Genomic DNA, 18,114 nt, shown 5'->3' with positions numbered 1-18,114 from the left:
TGAGGAGGGGATGTTACTGTCAGTGATGTTGCCCCAGGCTGAGCACACGGCAGGCACCTAGGACTAGGCAGTGGGACCTGCTTGTTCACAATGCACACACACACCCCAATATTGAGGGGGCGGTCAAAGATTTTGTTCAGAAAGGCCACATGCTGTTCACTCTCTGACGGTCACAGGCTTCCAACAGGCAGCTAAGGGCACCTGGCTGCCGTGGTATCTTGCTGTGAGCTGAGAGACCAAATGTCAAGGCTTTTTTCACCAGCTTGGGGTGGCTGCAGGAAGCTCCCAGCCCGGAGTGGACAACACGAGGCCAGTGACGGGAGTGCAGAGAGCAAAGCTGGGTCCCGTGAAGCAGCCACTGTCAAATGTCAGGTGACCTTCATAAAGCCAAAGCTGTTTTTCAAAGATGCCTGCACCAAGTCCGAACTGATCCCAACTTGCTGCTGCTTCTGAAGCAATGGCAGGTCCGTTAAAGTGGAGAGGCAATCTCCTCCTAACCATGCGCTTATTTAATACCCCTGGAGAAACACTCCGTGCTGCAGATGCTTAGAGAAGAGAAGGCCTAGACAAGGTTCATGAGCATATACACAACAGAGCCAGGACGAGGACTCAGATTCCCTGGGCTCTGAGGCCCACTCCACCCTGGGTTTCCCGTCTCACAAGGGTGCGGTCCCTGAACCTTTCCACCCCTGTTTTTCCTCAGCTATCCCATGGCTAGAAGCACCTGCCAGCCTCCCTGGGGCAGGAGGGTTCGGCTGTGGCTTCCTAAGGCATGGACACCCATGTGCTCCCACGGCAGACCTGCAGCTGATCTCAGGAGAGGAGTAAAGGGGGTAAGCCAGACTTCTCCCAGACCCAGGCTGGAGGCAGGAGCAATGAGGGGCTGTGTGGCTGTGGTGGCCATCAATAAATCCTGACCGGAGTGATTGGTGGCCTCTGCCAGGGCCCAGGCCCCTTCCCTCAGCACCAGTGCAGCTGTGGAAGGGGTTACGTCAACAGTGTGGTGGTTGCAGAGCCGCGCAGCTTCCTGTTGCAGACACCGCTTTCTCTCAGAGGTGAGGAGGCTGAGGGTTCGACACTGGGCAGCCAGGGTTGGGCCTTGCCAGGGCTAGGACTAGGCAAGGGTGGGCCGTGGGATCCCAAAGGTTCCAAATCACTGACAAGAATGACTTGCAGAGCTTTTTAAAAGTCAGTATTTTAAATTGTTCAAACATGAAAAATTTTGCATTTATGCTAATTTCAACAATTCATCCTGCAAGCTTCCAGAACAAAACAGGGATTATGTTGACACCCAGGACTTGTCAAGCCCAGTGGCTACCATGTGAGCACGCTGCAGCAGCCCCCTCAGTGCTTGGCACATGCTTGCGCTAGTGCAGGAGAGCTGGGCAGCTGGTGTCAGGTGGTGCCACGCCTCCGTCCTGACTCCCGGAGGAGGACACGCTCAGCTCTGTGGGCCGCCGGCCAAGCCCAGTGGCATCTGTGGGCTGAGCTCAGCAGGAGCCTGCAGGGCAGGGGAGGGTGGGGCTGGTGCTCCAGCCCAGAAGCACATGGGTGGGGCTGCCTGGCACAAGGACAACTGCAAAAGGCAGTTCTCTTCCCTGAAAATTCGGGCCCAGTGCTAAACCCTCACAGGAAGTACCTGGCAGAAACAAATTCCCAGGGCAGGGATTTACTGCTAATGTGTTTCCTCAGTGTTGCCATGCTGGAACCTGGTGGTTCCCTGTCTAATCTGAGCTAACAAAAGAGAGGGCACACGCTGCAAAGCTGAAGCCTGCAGGGTCAGGTGGGCCAGCTCCTCCCATCTCTGTTCAACCCCTGGGGCAGCCAGGAGGCACCAATACCACGACTGGGGGTTAGGACCCGAACCTGTGTCTGGATGGACGGAGACACACAGCACACATATTTAGATCTGCTGCCCCTCTCAGCGCACAGTGCAGATGACAGCCACCCCAGGTCAGGACACTACAGTCTCTGGGCTCTCAGAGGACGGGGTGCTCCTCCCCAGTGCTTCTCTAAGATGCTCTCTCAACCCCTGCCCCTTGGCTCTCTAGGAACGTGGGCACTGGGGCCCACTTGGACCTTCTATCCAGCCGAGTGTGAGGCTCAACTGCAAAGCTACCATGATGTGGCAGAGGGCCCAAGGCTCCCACTGGGTAAGGTTCACCAGAGCTGGCCAGACCCAGTTGTGAGGGTGTGCTATCATGCTGGGAAGGCAGTGTGATGCCTGTCTCCCCTGCAGCCCAGATGAGATGAGTGGCACGTGAATGAGGGTGGCTCTGTCATCTTCCAGCACTGTCACCACCTCCCCAAGGCCCCACCTCGTGCCCCTCTAGGCACCCTCCAGCAAGTATTCTGTCACCAGCTTATCACTGTCATGAGGAAAACATGAAGAAATCAAGCTATAGGCCAGCATGCAAGCCTCCTAATGTTAGTAAAGAATGTGGTTGGATGGTCGCCACCTGCCATACCCCACATGGAACAGCGTTGCACGGGGTCCCAGGTGGCCCTCCCAACAATAATTCGGATTCCTGGGGGTGACAGGTGTAGCACTAGCTGCAGGCTTCTCAGCACTATCAGAATGTCAGAGCCACCCCAATGACTATCAACCAGCCAGGCTGCACAAGCATGGCAGCCGCGGCATTCCAGCAGCCCCTCTGTGCAGGCTGTGGGTAGTGGGCAATGCAAGCTCAAAAAGGCAAGACCCCTGGCTCCCAGGTGGGCGGCACGGCAGGTGGCGACCCTGTACGTGTCTCTGGAAGCACAAGAATCACCGTGAGTCCATGAGGTTAATGAACAGCCGCAACATTGCCCGTGTCACCCCAGACCCAGCAGCCCGCCCCTCACCAAGACAAAGCGACAAAACAAAGTCGCCCGAGCCCCCGCCCCGTGATTGGCGTGCGCCGCCCTGGGCTGGCAGTAGGGAGAACAGGCACTATACCGTCCGGCGTCGCCTGCTGGTGGGGTTTTTTACATTTGACGTAATCGTGGTCAATCGGAGTGGCTGTGTAAGGTGGGGATGTCAGACCTGGGCCAGAGGAGGAGGGTAGGGAGGCTCCGGGGCCCGGCAGTGTCCCAGCTGAAGAGTGGGAGTCCTCGTCCACCAGGCAGGCCTTTTCCCTGTGAGGATACAGTGGTATGGAGCAGGTCAGTCTCCTGGGACCAGTTGCTTCCCAAGCCCAACTTCTCAAACACACCTCTCGCAACTCAGGCCCCAGCCGGCAGGTGTCAGAGTCCTGGGAGGAGCAGGCTCTCAGCACCCACATGGGCTCTGGTCTCCAGCTGGATGCTGCCCAACCCTTTTGGTTCTTTGTGTGTTTTGGGACTCTTGGGCTTCAGGCACTGTATGAGGGAGATGATGAACCCAGTACTCTCCTTGTCAAGCCATAGCCCTTCTGGGTGACAACCCCACTGGGCTACCCACTGTCAGGTGTGTGGAATTCCTGCTGGCTCACACATATACAAGGGAGCCTGCTGCAACACGGTTGAACAAAGAAATGAGAATCAGCTTCAATGGGGGCTGGCACTGTGGCACAAGGGGTTATGCTGCCACTTGCAATGAGGGCGTCCCACCCCAGAGTGTTGCACAGCTGATCCAGCTCCCTGCTGATACACTGGGAAGCAGCAGATGAAGGTACATGCCACCTGTTGGGGTGATCCAGATGGAGTTTCAAGCTCCTGGCACTGGCATGGCCCAGCCTTGGCTGTTGTAACCCCAAGTGAATTAACAAATGGAAGATTTCTCTCTCCCACACTCCAATAATAACTAAACAAATAGCAGGATGGAAGGGAAGGATAGGGGAGGGCCTACACAACGTGTCCCTAGTAATGGTTATATCACAAGGAGCAGTCCCTAGGAAGAACTGGGTGAGCAACATTATTATTTCCATGGACTGGGTCCCAGACTCATTGTTTTGGGAAAAAGCAAACTCTGGAACAGTATTTTTCGCAGACTATTTTTATAAAAGAAATCTTACAAAGTTGGAACAGCCAGGGCTGGGCCAAGCAGAAGTCAGGAGCATAGAGCTCCACAGGGGCCCTTCCGTGTCTGCTGCCTTCCTAGGTACATTACCTGTGAGCTGGATTACCAAAGCAAATCAGAACTCATATGGTATGGTAGTGCTACAGGCAGAGGCTTAACCTGTGTGCCACAATGCCGGCCCCTGCCTGAGCTTTCTGTAAATAGAATACATTCGTGTATTATTTGAATATCTCAAACTTACAAAACACACTCAGGATCAATGAAAGACAACTTCATCGTAGCCCAGGTCAGAACGTGCACCCGTAACTCCCGAGGATAATGAGCCACATGCATGACCTGGTACCCTGCCTGGGTACACTGAGGGTATCACCTGCACAAAGCCGGGTGCCTCTTGCCACATCACTTAGAATCTCTGAGGCTGTGAGCAGGTGGCTCCCAGGGACAGGGCCCTTGCCTAAGCCTACACAGTGCCTAGCCAGGGGGCAGGTCCCAAGGAGGAGGTCAGCTGAGCCAAAGTTTCAGGGAGCAAACACCAGAGTGAAAGAGGCCTGGGTATGCAGGGTTGACTGTCCAAGGAAAGGGAGGCTGGGCGTCAGCTCCAGGCCCACGGAAGGGAGCACAGCAGGGCCCCTTATTCCCCAGGCTCTCTGGTACCACAGGAGTCCACACTGTCCACTGCTTCTAGGGAAATGGGGAGCAAAGCAGGCCTCAGAGGTCCCCCATCTTGGGATAGGCCCTGGGAAAGGAGCAGTCGACTCCAGTGCTAGGCACTGGAAAGAGGCAGGGTCCAGAGGAGACAATGAGTAGATACTGGCACCTCTCCAGGACCTCGCCCGAGGGCGGAGCAGCACTAGCTATAGCTGCAGGCTGAGGGACTGGAGCCTGCACCTTTAATTTCCACAGAAATGTCTCAGCCCAGCAACAGGAGTTTCCCAGAGTCTTAGAGACTCCCCGAACTACAGCGTACTAGGTTGCAACCCTCTGGACACTGCCCTGCAGTCAACGGATGCTGGGGATCACTCACTTTTCCGAAGCTTTGGGTGTATTCTTCTCCTCACCCCTGGCAAAGGGTCCTTCAGCAGCCTCCTTCATGAAGTTGACCAAGACCTCTGCAGCAACCCCAGAGTCGGGTTTCCCCAGGAGCTTCAGGATGGAAGCATGGAGTCGGAAGTATACCTAGGGAGAGGGGTTTGTTGCACACGCCATGCTGGCAACGGGTCCCTGACTCTGGAAGACAGGCTGTCTTCCCACTGCCTGATTCACTAGCTTTTAAACCAGCCAACCTATAGCTAATTTAAAACAAGCTCTGACACGGACACCAAATTGACAGCTTAATCGCTGGGTTACCCAGCAACCTAGGCACATGGTGGTGAGGGAAACACCACTCAGGGCACTGCCTCCGTCATGGTGCCAATGCCGTCTCTGGGCCCCTCTCCTGGACCCATGAAGTGTGAGCCTTTCCACTTGTCTCCCGCTGGACTGTGGATGAAGCTGGCTCCCTGTGAGTCAGCCCTGAGGGTACTTGGTGGATGAGGAGGTAACACAATGCATTGGTTGTGCTCTATGCTTTCCTTCATTTCCTTGAGTCCTTGCCACAACCCTCAATCTACAAATGGGCCAAGTGGGTTGCCCCATAGCCAGGAAAGCCCAGGCTAAATCCAGTCTGTCCTGTCTCCTGCTCTCTACTGTCCCTAAGTAAATGCAATACAGACTTGCAGACACCTCCGCAGGTGCGCCGGCCTGACCTTCCCGCCCAGTTGTGGGTATGGCGTGGTTCCCAGCTGCAGTGTATGTCCACATGGAGGGCATGGGAACTACCAGCACTGCGAGCCCTGCCTAGCAGGCCTCCTCTCACAGGCAGTGGTTTGCTGGTCCAGATCCACTCTCAAAGAGCATCCAGGACAGTGGGGGCTTCATCTAGAGCCGCTCCACCTCTAGCATACTCATGGACTTCCGCGAAACTGGCACTACCCACAGCCAGGTGGCAACTGGCCAATTTCATCTGAGTGGCAGGTACAGTCTTGTGAAGGAAGCTTCCAGAGTAGAGGAGACTTTGCATTAGGGCAAAGTTAACCTCTTCAAAGAAATGTTATTTTTCACAGAAAGTTCTATGCAAGGATGTACCCACTGACTTCAAGCAGCAGGGCCTTGCTGGCTGCAGGAGTGGGAGGTCCTGGAATAAGCTCTGCCTGCCTGTTCTCTTAGCAGTCAGCATGGTGTGCTAGGAAAGGCCACACACCTGAGGCCATAGTTCCTCATTTGCAAGTCCCATAGCATCCCCAGGTCACCAAGCCATGTGGCTATCAGTCGGGCAGCAGCAGAGACCAAAATATAAAGAAAAACCCATGCAGCAAACACAGAGGCCTCCTCATCTTCCTGAGGGCAGAAGCACCTCCCATGGCACGCACGGCTGGTACTGACTGGATGGGCCGTGTGGGAGGTGGGCCTGGGCTCAGTGGGGGCTAGCTCAACTCTCCTGTGGCTCTTCTGTGACTCAGGCAGGTCACACCTCCACACTGGACCTCATCCTTGTCGTCTTTGAAGTGGAGTTCCTCTAAGACACACTGTTCTGCATGAACGGCAGGAAAACATGGAGACAGGGAGGGCCTGAGACGTGAAGCTGTGAGAGCCAGTGGCTAGGTTGCTGTGGAAGGTGTTCGCTGGAAGCTGCACTCTGCTGCTTCACTACCAGCCCCAGGGATGTGGCCCCACACACTGCTGGATGCCACTCCGTGTGAACCACCTTAAAAAGGCACATTTAAAAAAAAAAAAAAGGCTTTGTTTGTTTGTTTGTTTACAAGATTATCAAATGTTAAAAGAGGCATGATTGATGGAAAACGGTGCAATGAAACATTAATCGTTAAAATATGACACGACTCCACAAGTCACCTTTGAACTTTAAAGCCTTGAGAAACATTACTTGGTGCTCACCAGGAGGTATGGGACATGCACCGCGCAGGCTCTGGCAGTGCAGAGAGTGAGGAAGATGCCAAGCCTATTATGAGAAGCAGCTGTGCTAATCAACAAATGCCCAACCTGATGTCATCACAAGGAGAGGCCACACCTCCCACCACATGGTGTCCAATGAAGAGGCAGTAATGCCAAATGGAACCAACTGTTACTACAAGCCAACATGGTAAGAGCAGAGACCCAGGACATACTCCAACTGCTGCGAGAGAGTACTAGGATCACCAGAGCTAACTCCCACGTTCTAAACACTTTTGGATCGTCTGAATCTCTTAAAAAAGTGTTAATATTATAATTAGAAAAAAAATATATATGCACAGGCAGAAAAAGAATAAGCAAGCAGTAGTCTTGCCCAAATGCCAAGAAACTAGCTGGGGACATGAGGCCAGCAGAGGCCTGGGCACGCAGCCCAGAGCAGTTGAAGTGAACGTGCTGAGGCCCACTGGGAGTTTGAAGTCCTGGACCAAGCCAAGCACGTCTGGATTCCTATCCAAGTCCTGGTTTTGGAGGCAGCAAAATGCATCTGCCAGTCGGAGCTCCCTGGTCTGTTGCGAGGGGATACTTTGAGCAACAATGAAAGCTTCTTTCAGAAATGCTGTGGAATTTATAAAAGAGGACCCAAGGGCTAAAGAACAGCTCTTTCCTTAAACATCAATGAACAGACACAAATTTGGGCTCAAGAAAGCATGCTATCCTCCCTGGTGCAACCTTGCCTGGCTGTAGCCTTATTGGGTCTCCACTGTTCCATGTACACCCTGGGAATAAGGTGCCAAACCCTGATCCTGTGTGAATGCCCCAAGAGAAAATGGAAAAGGTACATGCAACTGTTGCACATAGAGGAATTCCATGGGACTCTTAGGGAAGTCATTGGTACCTCCTCTGTTTGGGAGACAGAGTCCAGCCCACACCCGCCCTGCTTCCCCACCCTGGGCCAGCAGGGTGTCACCTCCAGGGCCTCCATGGCCAGCTCAGGTGGATTGTGGTAATGGATCTTCTTGGGGTAGCGGGCTGCCTCCTCGTGCAAGTAGTGGCCCGCCTGCCGGTAGTGCAGCAGGTAGACGGCAGGCGGCTGCTGCTGCTTCTCAGCCACCTTGCCCAGCATGTAGTGGATGAGCCACTCCTCCTCGTCGCCATCACCCTCGCAGCGGGCCGCCGATGTGAAACAGTGCCTGGCGGTCTCCAGCATGCTGTCCCGCCGGCCCTCCATCTGCGGAGAGACCAGGAGCTCCATTGGCCTTGGGTGCACGGCCAGAAGCAGGCCAGGGGTCACACTCTCTCTCTGATGAACTTTTCTCAATAATCACAACCCAGAACTGCTTGTCACCATTTCACAGCTGGTGACCCTGACATGTGGCAAGGCCTAGGGACTTCCCAGAAGCACACGCCCAGTGAGGCAAGGAGCTGGCCGGTGAGGCTTGGAGCTGGCCTGCAACTTGGGTCACCTCATGTCAATTCTATGACTCTGTCCTCTACCATTCCCTGCATCAGCATAAAACACAATTTGTGTGTTTATAAAAAAAGTATCTGCTGATTCTAAGGATCCCAGTTGTGAGCTCTGTGGTTGCAGGAAGGCCGTGTGCTGCAGTGGGACAGAGGAGGGAAAGGGGGCTACCACCCACCGCTGTGAGGAAGAGCCAGGTCCTGGGCAGCCTGAGTGGGCCAGAATAGAGCAAACATTCTAAGGTGAGCCTGGATGTGGGCAGCGAGTGCCCTGCTCTCTCGTCTTCTCACCAGGGTGAATAAACAGAGGACATGCCCCAGCAGCAGAACCTGGTGCCACAGTGCCAGAGGGGGATGCACCCTTGAGGTTCAACAGGCCACTCCCCTCCCCTAGACTCATACGGGATGGATTACTGGACCCTATCTAAGACCCTCAAACTTGGAGTTCACACTCACAGCATGGGCCTCAAGGCACCTGGAAGGACAGAAACAGTACAAAGGGTCAGTTTCTAAGAGACTTGCCAACTTGGAAAGGGGTTACAGCTGTTCAGCCCACGGGAATGAACCTGGTAGAGCTCAACAGCCTGGCACCGGGTAAAGAAGGAAGCAGGGTTACACCATTAAGGCTGAAGGAGAAAGAAAGCATGTCAATCACGGGTTTTGGTCCCAGAGCACACATGTGCACATGTGTTAAGATTAGAAAGTATGTCTCAGTGTGGGTCCCTCTGAGGGAGGGCTGAGAGGCGAAGCAGCCTGGGGATTTTAAGCTCACCCTGAATATTGTCTTTTTTTTTTCTTTTAATTTTTATTTGAAAGGAAAAGTTACAGACAGGACAGACAGTGAGCTCTTCCATGTGCTAGTTCACTACCCAGATGATCCCAACTGCCAGAGCTGGGCTGGTCCAAAGCCAGGAGATTCTTCTGGGTCTCCAATATGCATGCAGAGGCCCAAGCACTTGGGCCAGTCTCCGCTCCTTTCTCGGGCCAAAGGCAGGGAGCCTGATCACAAGTGGAGAAGCTGGAACTTGAAACAGCACTCATATGAGACACTGGCAATGCAGGCAGAGGCTTAACCTGCCATGCTTGTATTTCTGTAATTGTGTTAAAGAAGAATGTACCCCTTAGATAACTGAAGTCATTACAAATCTGTTTTTTAAATGAGAGATAGCAAGAGGGAGAGACCTATTTGCTGGTTCACTCCCCAAATGCCTGTGATAGCCAGAGCTGGGCCAGGTCAAAACCAGGAACAGAAAACTCCATTCAGGTCTCCACCTGGAACCCAATCACTATATCCAGTGTTGGCCCCTTATTTTAAAATGGCTTGTACTGATTTCTTTAAAAGGCAGAGAGACAGAACTCCCCACATCCCTGAAGAACATTTCTAAATGAAGCAGCGTTCGAGGCGAGGACCACGCTGGCACTTCCCTCCCCTGTTCCCTTCCAGGGTCTGGTCCTGCTGCAGTGCTTGGCATCTGCCTTTTGTCAGCCACGAACAGGGCCCCCTACGACCTCTGCTTCCACCACCGACACAAGGGCCAGGCCTGTCCCCCACTCCAGAAATCTAATATACAGATCCGACTGTGGGTCTTAACAGGACCTTGTAACAAGGTTCTCCCCCAACCCAAGAGGTCCTCCTGCCCAATCAGGTGCCACCACAGGCTCATTGACACGTAGGGCTTATACAGTCTGGACACTGAGGAAGGAAAAATCTTGGGGGCAAGGTTCTAGAAACCTTGGGTCCAGAACCCTGAGGGGACTGTCCTGGGCTCCAAGCTCACATGAGCAAGGCAAGGCCGCTGGAACAGACCCCGAACAGACTCTGGCAAGGCACAGGGTCATGCTCCCTGCTTGTCCTCATCGAGTGTGGGTGACATGTCGATTGTGAAATGCAGATTGTGAAATGAAGTCAGAATTCTTAAGGTCTCATCAAAACATGTTCCATGTACACCAATGTCCAACAGGGCCCCGTGTGAAAAATCTGACAGGTGCCCCCAGCAGTGAGTGTAAGGAGAGAGTCCCGGAGCCACTAAATGATGGCCATCAGGGCATTAAAATGTTCATCACAGTGAACTGGGCCTGTGCCACTCAGCAGGTTTACCAAAGTTCATACCTTCCAGCTGTGCCCACCATGTTTTGTTGTTGTTGTTTTTTAAGTCAGACGCCTGCTCACCTTCAGATCTAGTCTGATAGGATAATGAAAATTTATTGTGAAGTACAATTGCAAGTCTTGCATACAATGTGGGATTTTATGAAGGTGACAAAATTATACTGTGAGACTGTTTAGGCCATAGGCCAAGCTTTTACACATGAGGACCAGGCAGAATTAACACAGTCAACCTTTGCTGGAGGAAGGAAGAAGAAGTGGTTAAGGAAAATAAACTGGGCCTGGTGCAATAGCTGAGCAGCTAAAGTGTTCACCTTGCACATGCTGGGATCCCATATGGGTGCCAGTTTGTATCTTGGCGATCCTGTTTCCTATCCAGCTCCCTGTCTGTGGCCTGGGAAAGCAGTGGAGGACGGCCCAAAGCCTTGGGACCCTGCACCTGTGTAGGAGAGCTGGAAGAGGCTCCTAGCTCCTGGCTTTGGCTTAGCTCAGTGGCCACTTGGGGAGTAAATCAGCAGACAAAAGATCTTCTCTGTCTCCTCCTCTCTGTATATCTGACTTTCCACTAAAAATAAATAAATCTTAAAAAATGCATTGTATCTATATGAAATAAAGTCATTTCAGATCCAGCCAAATAAATAAATAAATAAATAAATAAATAAATCTTAAAAAAAAAAAAACCAACTCTGTGGTTTTCAAAGGCACAGAATTCTGAGAATCCAGAGGAAGAGGATATGACCTTCGAATATTTTTGCAAATTTATGTGGCAAAAATGTCATATCAGAGATGGAAACCGTTAAGTTGTTATGATGCCCTCATCCCACATCAGAGCACTGGTTCAAATCCTGGCTACTCTAGGCTTCTAATCCAGCCTCCTGCTAATACAGCTGGGAGGCAGCAGGTAACGGTCCAAGAACCTTGGTCCCCACTTCCAACGTTGGAAACCCAGTGGCATTACTGGTTACTGGTTTTGGCCCAGTCCAGCCCTGGGCACTTGGGGAGTGAACCAGTGGACAAATGATCTGTCTCTCTCACTCTGTGTTTCTGTGCCTTTAAAAACAGTCATGTTATTTTATCATACATCTCTTGGTGAGGCCAGCATTGTGGTGCAGTAGGTTAAGCCATTGCTAGTGATGACTACACTGGAATACCGTTCTGAGTCTCATTAAGTCTGTTTCCAATCTAGTTTTCTGCTAATGCATCCTGTGAGGTAGCAAATGATGACTCAAGTACTTGGGTCCCTGCCACTGACATGGGAGCCGCAGGTGGAGTTTCAGCCTCCCAGATTGTGCCTGGACCAGGCTTGAATGCTACGGACGTTTGGGGGAGTAAATCAGCAGACAATGCTTTCTTTCTCTCTGCCTTTCAAGTGGAAGAAAATTAAAAATCTTTTGAAAAATTGAGCTCTCCAAAGTTGACCAAACTTAAGCTCTCAAGAACCAACCGAATTGCACTCTTTGAAGAACTGGCAGCAAATTCTTGCAATTAGCATCGAAATCCTCATAGTATAAGATTTAGGGTTATTTCATTATTCTTAATTTTCTGCAAGATGCATCATTTATTTTATTCACTATTTACACAATGCTTTAGCCTCATTTTAAGCAGAGTCATAAATCACCTAGCAGCGCTGCCCTTCTCTTACTTTTGGTTTGGTGAACAGGGACGTTACCACACTGTAAGGGTGGCTGTCTCAGGGTGAATCTATCCAGTATTGTGTGCATTTTTACACTAAAAACACACCTATTTACAATCAGAAACAAGCAGTGAAGATCTGGCCAAGGAAGAGTTCAAGGGCTTGGAGTCTGCACCTGGTTCTTCAGGAGAGAGGTCCTGGCCTCAGCAATGGTAGCCACCCAGAGGGGCCTTCAGAGGGTAACAGCTGCAGGCCTGAGGGCTGAGCGGCACGGGGCCTCCCACAACCCTATGACCATGACGACAATGCCATCATTATGGGGTTTTACCTGTAGAGGGGGCCTCTTCAGCCAGTCCTCTGCTGTACCGGCCTAAACCAGTCTGAGTGGCTCCTGCAGTTTCAGCTCCAGGAGCCAAATGTGCCTTGCTGAACAGAGATCTTGGGCCAGACCTAGCTTCCTGCACTAGGCAACCCCTCACAAAACAAGACTACAAAAATCCCCAGGAGAATTTTAAAAGGGACCGAAGTTCTTTTGAGGAAAGAAAAGGTCAACACCTGGTCCTTGCCTCTCAGCTACCCTCAAATAGATGGTGGACCCTGAACTTCCCTGCCCTGGATGGGGTATCCAGGGACCAGGGCCTACCTATCAGTGACTGCAGGATGGCTTGAGTCTCAGCAGGGCATCATTGGTGAGCCTCCAGCAGGGATGTGAGGACAGCAACAAAGACTGCATGGGAAAGAGTTGGGCTGTGCCGAGCGTACTACAGCTGGGCAGAGGTTGGCAGGCCCCTCTTAGTGTCCCTCCCCTCCTCACCTGCTGCACAAGCTCAGGGGGCAGCTCGGCTCGCCACTGCTTCAGCTGGCGGGAGGCGAATGAGTGTAAGGCGTAGGACATGGTGCCATACTCAATCCACAGGGATAGGTTCGAGCTGTCGATCTCCAGAGCTCGCCGGAAACAGTTCAGGACAGGTGTGGCATGCTTCCAGATGGGCCCATCGCTCTTCAGTTCATTGGAGTTCAGCTTGTCCTGAATGCGGCTGGCCCGCGCCAGGGCCATGCCTGCCCAGGAATCGAACCTGCAGTGGTAACAAAAAGCCTCAGCAAAACTCATAGCTGCTCTGACAGCACAGGACAACAGTCTGCTAGGCAGGTGGACGCCATGGAAAGCCAGCTACCTGGCTCTAAGCCTGGCTCTGTCATTCACTAATGTCGTGACCACAAGGAGCCATGTCTCTAACCTGTGACCCAGGGCAGTGACCAATGTGATGGATAAGGCTCTTGGCCTCTGCCTCCTTGTGCAGAAGGGTCAGCCATGAAATAATTCTGATGCAAAGTACAAGGGATTCCCTGCACGGTGTCACATCGGAAGTAACAGTCTCCTGGTAGGTATCAGCTTCCTTCCTCCTGAGCCAGCAGAGCCCGTCAACACCCACCTACCAGAGACGTGGGCAACCAAACTCCGGGAGCTCAGCTATCCAACTTCTACCCTGCTCTCCCTCTGGGACCTGAAGAAACCCCCACCCCTGCCAGCTCCATTTCAAGTAGCAACATGAAGAGCCAGAGGACTTAATAATGGTTTAATCCAGACTACCATTCTGAGATCATCTGAAAAAAAGCGACAATGAGAATGAAAACCTCCCTGAGGAGGGTGATGGCCACAGAGAACCAACACCCAGGCCATGTCTGGGCATCTGAGCATCTGGAATTTCCTGAGTGTCGAGAGCAGAAAGGGGAGTATGTGAAACAGCAGAGGCCACCTCCCATAGCCAAGGATTCTTAACCCATTGTTACGCGACTGAACAGGCTGAGTAGCTTCCTGAACCATGTGATGGTGACTAAGATACGGCAAGGGCAGAGGAAACGTGTGACACTCGATGTGGCTTTCACTGCACTCCAGCGCTCAAAGGTGTGAACAGAGAAGCAGGTGACAGTCTGCAAAGCATATGGTGACAGGAGAACAGCAAAGATGAGGGCCTTCCCCAATATCACAGGCCCTTGAAAGCTCCCCTCCTGGGGCCAGAGGATCCTGGAAGCCATGTAGGTCCCCTGGCTCCATGCAGGCACCCCAGGAGCAGACAGCAGGCAGCAGTCGGTGTGTGGTAAACTCCCTTTGGATGGTGGGAAGCCTGCCAGAGACCTCCAGGGCCAGCTCCTTTTCACATGAGAACCCTTTTCAGTTCCCAGGGTACCTGTAGCATCTCCTATTGGCCTCACTTTGAGGAAAGAGCCCATACCACAGCAGGTGCAACAAAAGCAGCTGCCTCCTGTCGCAAAGACACAGTAACCACACAAGCACCTCATCACAATTCAACAGGCTCATCTGGGTCTTACTCAGAGTCATTTCCTAATATGAGTCCCTGATTCTAGCAGAGCAGCCACACCTCACACTCTGGCCTACAAAGATGCTGAGAGAACTGAAGCCTTGTGACAGCTTGAACTCAGAAGGGCCAAGCGCCCAGGGCCATGTGCCAGGCTGACTTGCTTCCTTGGCAGTTGTGATGAACTGTACCAGGCCCCATTCCTACTTCCCCCATCCCAAATGCTGCCATGCAATATGCTACTTCTGGCTCAGGAAAGGCAGAAGGAATGGCTAACATAGGTGGAAACCAACACTGACTCCAGCGTACCCAGGATCTGGCTTTCCCACAGCAACTCCAACATCACCGTCCAGCGTCCTATCCACCTGGCTGGCTGCCATGGCCTTGCTCAGTACCCAGCAGGATCAGATCCAAAGAGGAAACCAGCATCCATACTTCCAGCTCAGTCAGCACGGGATCAGAATAAAGGAGGCCAAGGGCTCAAACCCAGGACAGAGCTACCAAGTTCCTATCTGGCTCAAAGGCCAGTTCTCAGAGCAGACCCCTCCTCCGTAGCAGGGCTGCCTAGTGGACAGAGGCTAATGGCCTGACACCCTCTGAATGATGAGACACGTAATAGGAGGGTGGCCTGGTGCATCCAGCATGATCCTCACTCCATTGACCGAGGGGTTGTCGGGTGAAAGGTGCTCTGCAGGAGTCCAGCAGGCACCCAACACCCTGCGGACAGGTGAGTTTGATACAAGCAAGCAGTGATGCAGAGCAGACAACCACATGTGTTTACATTTGGTCAGCTGGAGAACAGCATGCCATCACCCATGTTCCCTCTCTGGAGGAGAGCTCAGGTTGGAGACAAAGGGCCCGTGACAGCCTCTTCCACAAGTACAGGTCCTAAACTGTCTTCTCTACTCAGACTTCAGTTCCTTCTTCTCAGGACAAGTGGGGCCTAACAGGTGGAACGTTCTGGTTTCCCCTGGGACAGGATGGCTCAAGGTAGCCACTGTGATATGGCCCCTGAATACTTCCAGGAAGGCTGACTACAGGTGCTGCTCTAGACTCTGTGGATGTAGCTCATCCACAGAGGGTGGTCTTATCTTGTTCGTGACCGAGGCTCACCTCCTAGGTACAGCAAAGCCATGAGAAGACATTCCCTGTTAATCGAACATTCCAGATACTTCTTGAGTATAGTAGGGTGCTTTAAGAGTCCTAGGTCAACCAGTATACCTTTAGAACTGGGCAGAGCCCTGTGGGAAGCAAGGCATGAGCTTCATGTACAATGGGCTCTCCTACATGTTCCATCAGGACAACCACTACTGTCAATGATGTCCTGGCCCCAGAGCAAGTACTCACAACCCCACAAAACAAAGTAAGCATAACCAAAGATCATGCAGGGGAGGTAGCTGCCAACTGCCTAGAGCCTGGGGCAGGAAAGAAGGCCGTATATAAAAGAAGCAGACAGAGCCAGGCAGTGTCTCTCTACTCCAAATGCCAGGGCCTAGATGGAGACCTGGTACCACCTCTGATCTTAGTGCTCCTCACACAGGTCTTCGGGAAGGAAGTCTTCCCCCATCACCCTTTCTCTGAAGAGCCTGCCTTTCCTAAGAGCTTCCACATGCTAAACCGCCTTCATATTCCTTTCCCTGGGGTTTCTATTTAGGCAGGGAAATCCCATGCTGCGCCACTGCAGAGTTTGCTGAGCTGGACTTCTCCCAACCACCCCCACCACGAGCCTGGCCTGTGCCCACACCACGCACCTGTTGGGGCAGATGCAGATGTCATGCATATAAAATTTGATGGCCTTGGACTGCTCCTTGTTTTTGAAATGATAATCAGCCAGGAGGTAGTAGAGTTCATTTACCACGGGAGGGGAGGGGTCAGCACCTTCTGGAAGGCAGGGCACCTGCCAGGTGAGAGGGAGAACATGAGGTGAGATGGAACCAAGGACTCATGTGTGGCCTGAAACGCCAGGATGCTTGGCTGACTCCCCAGCTTCTCCTGGCCCTGTTGTACAGTGCACAGCAGAGCAAAAAGGGCACACAGGCAGCAGTGCCCAAGCGGAAGGGGATGCCTCACCCCGTCACCCATACCTCCTCCTGTGCCCTGGAGCCCACCTCGGATGAAGTGCCCTCGATGTAGGCGGAGACCTTGTCCATACTCAGTGCTGGCCTCTCTGTGCGGGGCACAATGGTGGCAATTCTCTTCAAGAGGTTGGCCAAGTCAGCAGACACAGTACTGGTCTTATAACTGTCAAATTCAGGAAGTGTCTTGGGTTTAAAATATTCAAACATAAACAGAGCATCCTCCCATATGAGGTCCACCTTGAAAAAAGACAGAAGGCAGATGATAGTACATTCAGGGTAAGGGAAAAAGGAAGCATTTTCTCTATGGAGAAGTACTGTGTGGATAAATGAAGTCACAACACACTGGAGAACATAAAACAAATCCCCATTGTGCTTCAAGTCTGTGTGCTGGCACATGCTGCCATTAGCCTCGTGGTTAAGTACTCTGGAGTACCCTGGGTTCAGTATCTGACTCCAGCTACCTGCAAAGGCAGGCCCCAGGAGGCAGGGAGGCTAATAACTCAAGGAATTGGGTTGCTGTCATCACATGGATGACATGGATTGAGTTCAGCCTTGCCTAGGCAGTTGCAGGCATTTGGGGAGTGAATCAAAAGACAGGAACATTCTGTTGGGTACATCCTTGCTCTCTCTTTTAAATGAAAACAAACAGAAAAAAAGCATACCTCATAACCCCCAAATCCAAGTGTCTAAAGAACATAAGCCAGTTCTTCAAAAAGGCAAATATTGGGAACTGAGGTCTGCTCTCTGTAAGCCTACACTATTGAGCTGAGTTGCGGTTTCAATTAGGGCTGAGGCCGTGGGCCAGCTACCAGCCCTGTCCACATCTTAGCCTGCTACTTGGTCACTTAGTTGACAAATATTGACTGGGCATGGACTCTAAGCCAGGATGGTTTTAGGTACCGCAGCCTCAGCAGAGACCCTGCCCTAGGTGCTTAGACTAGTAGGGGCAGGGAATGTCTGGTCTGTGGGCTGCATGAAGCTCACAGAATTATTTGGTTTGGTCCTGCCAAGGCAACCACAGACCAGACTTAAAATTCAATAAATCTATAGTAGACTTTTTTTTAAAAGTTGATGATATTATAAATATCCAAATTGCCACTGGCAGAAAAAAGGTTCTCAATCGCTTCTTCAGAGAATGGAATTCCTAAGACCAAAGGAAAATGGACAATAATGATATTCAGTAGCATCCTGAAGACCAAAATAACAAAAATGAAAAACCCCTAAGAAATTCTTAATATTATCCAAATTGGAAAGAAATCCACTGACAACTGCCACACGTCATTTTTGAATGAGTTGTCAACAAGTAAGAAGAGAAGTCATCAGGTTGGTACTGTGGAATAGCAGAGAGAGCTGCCATCCCAGATGGGTGCTGGATTGAGTCCTGGCTGCTCCATTTCTGATTTTACTCCCTGCTAACACATCTGGGAAATCAGCAGAGGTTGAGCCAAGGGTTTGGGTCTCTGAACCCATATAGAACACCCAGGAGAAGCTCCTGGCTTATGGCTTTGGCCTGGTCAGGTCCTGGCCAGGTGACCTCCTGGGAAGTGAACCAGTGGATTGAAGACCTCTATCTCTGTCCCTTCCTGTATGTACTG

General features: G+C 51.9%; 1 protein-coding gene across 4 annotated transcripts in view; it reads right to left on the bottom strand.

The window, feature by feature from the left end:
- CABIN1 (calcineurin binding protein 1) overlaps nt 1–18,114 on the bottom strand; it is a 119,715-nt gene that overhangs the window by 49,577 nt on the left and 52,024 nt on the right. For 3 of the 4 annotated variants that reach the window (XM_058656490.1, XM_058656489.1, XM_058656491.1), the window contains exons 21-26: nt 16,550–16,756; nt 16,193–16,338; nt 12,938–13,199; nt 7,893–8,153; nt 5,004–5,155; nt 2,939–3,117 (exon numbers count right to left, since the gene is read on the bottom strand). In XM_058656490.1, the coding sequence (XP_058512473.1) occupies nt 2,939–3,117; nt 5,004–5,155; nt 7,893–8,153; nt 12,938–13,199; nt 16,193–16,338; nt 16,550–16,756 (1,207 nt within the window). The remainder of the gene's footprint in view (nt 1–2,938; nt 3,118–5,003; nt 5,156–7,892; nt 8,154–12,937; nt 13,200–16,192; nt 16,339–16,549; nt 16,757–18,114) is intronic. The other variant, XM_058656492.1, reaches the window with a different exon arrangement.

This window comes from Ochotona princeps, chromosome 29 (assembly GCF_030435755.1).
Source record: "Ochotona princeps isolate mOchPri1 chromosome 29, mOchPri1.hap1, whole genome shotgun sequence".
In the NCBI taxonomy this organism is placed as follows: Eukaryota; Metazoa; Chordata; class Mammalia; order Lagomorpha; family Ochotonidae; genus Ochotona; species Ochotona princeps.
Note: the sequence above shows the minus strand (reverse complement) of the source record. Positions and strands in the feature narration are given on the sequence as shown.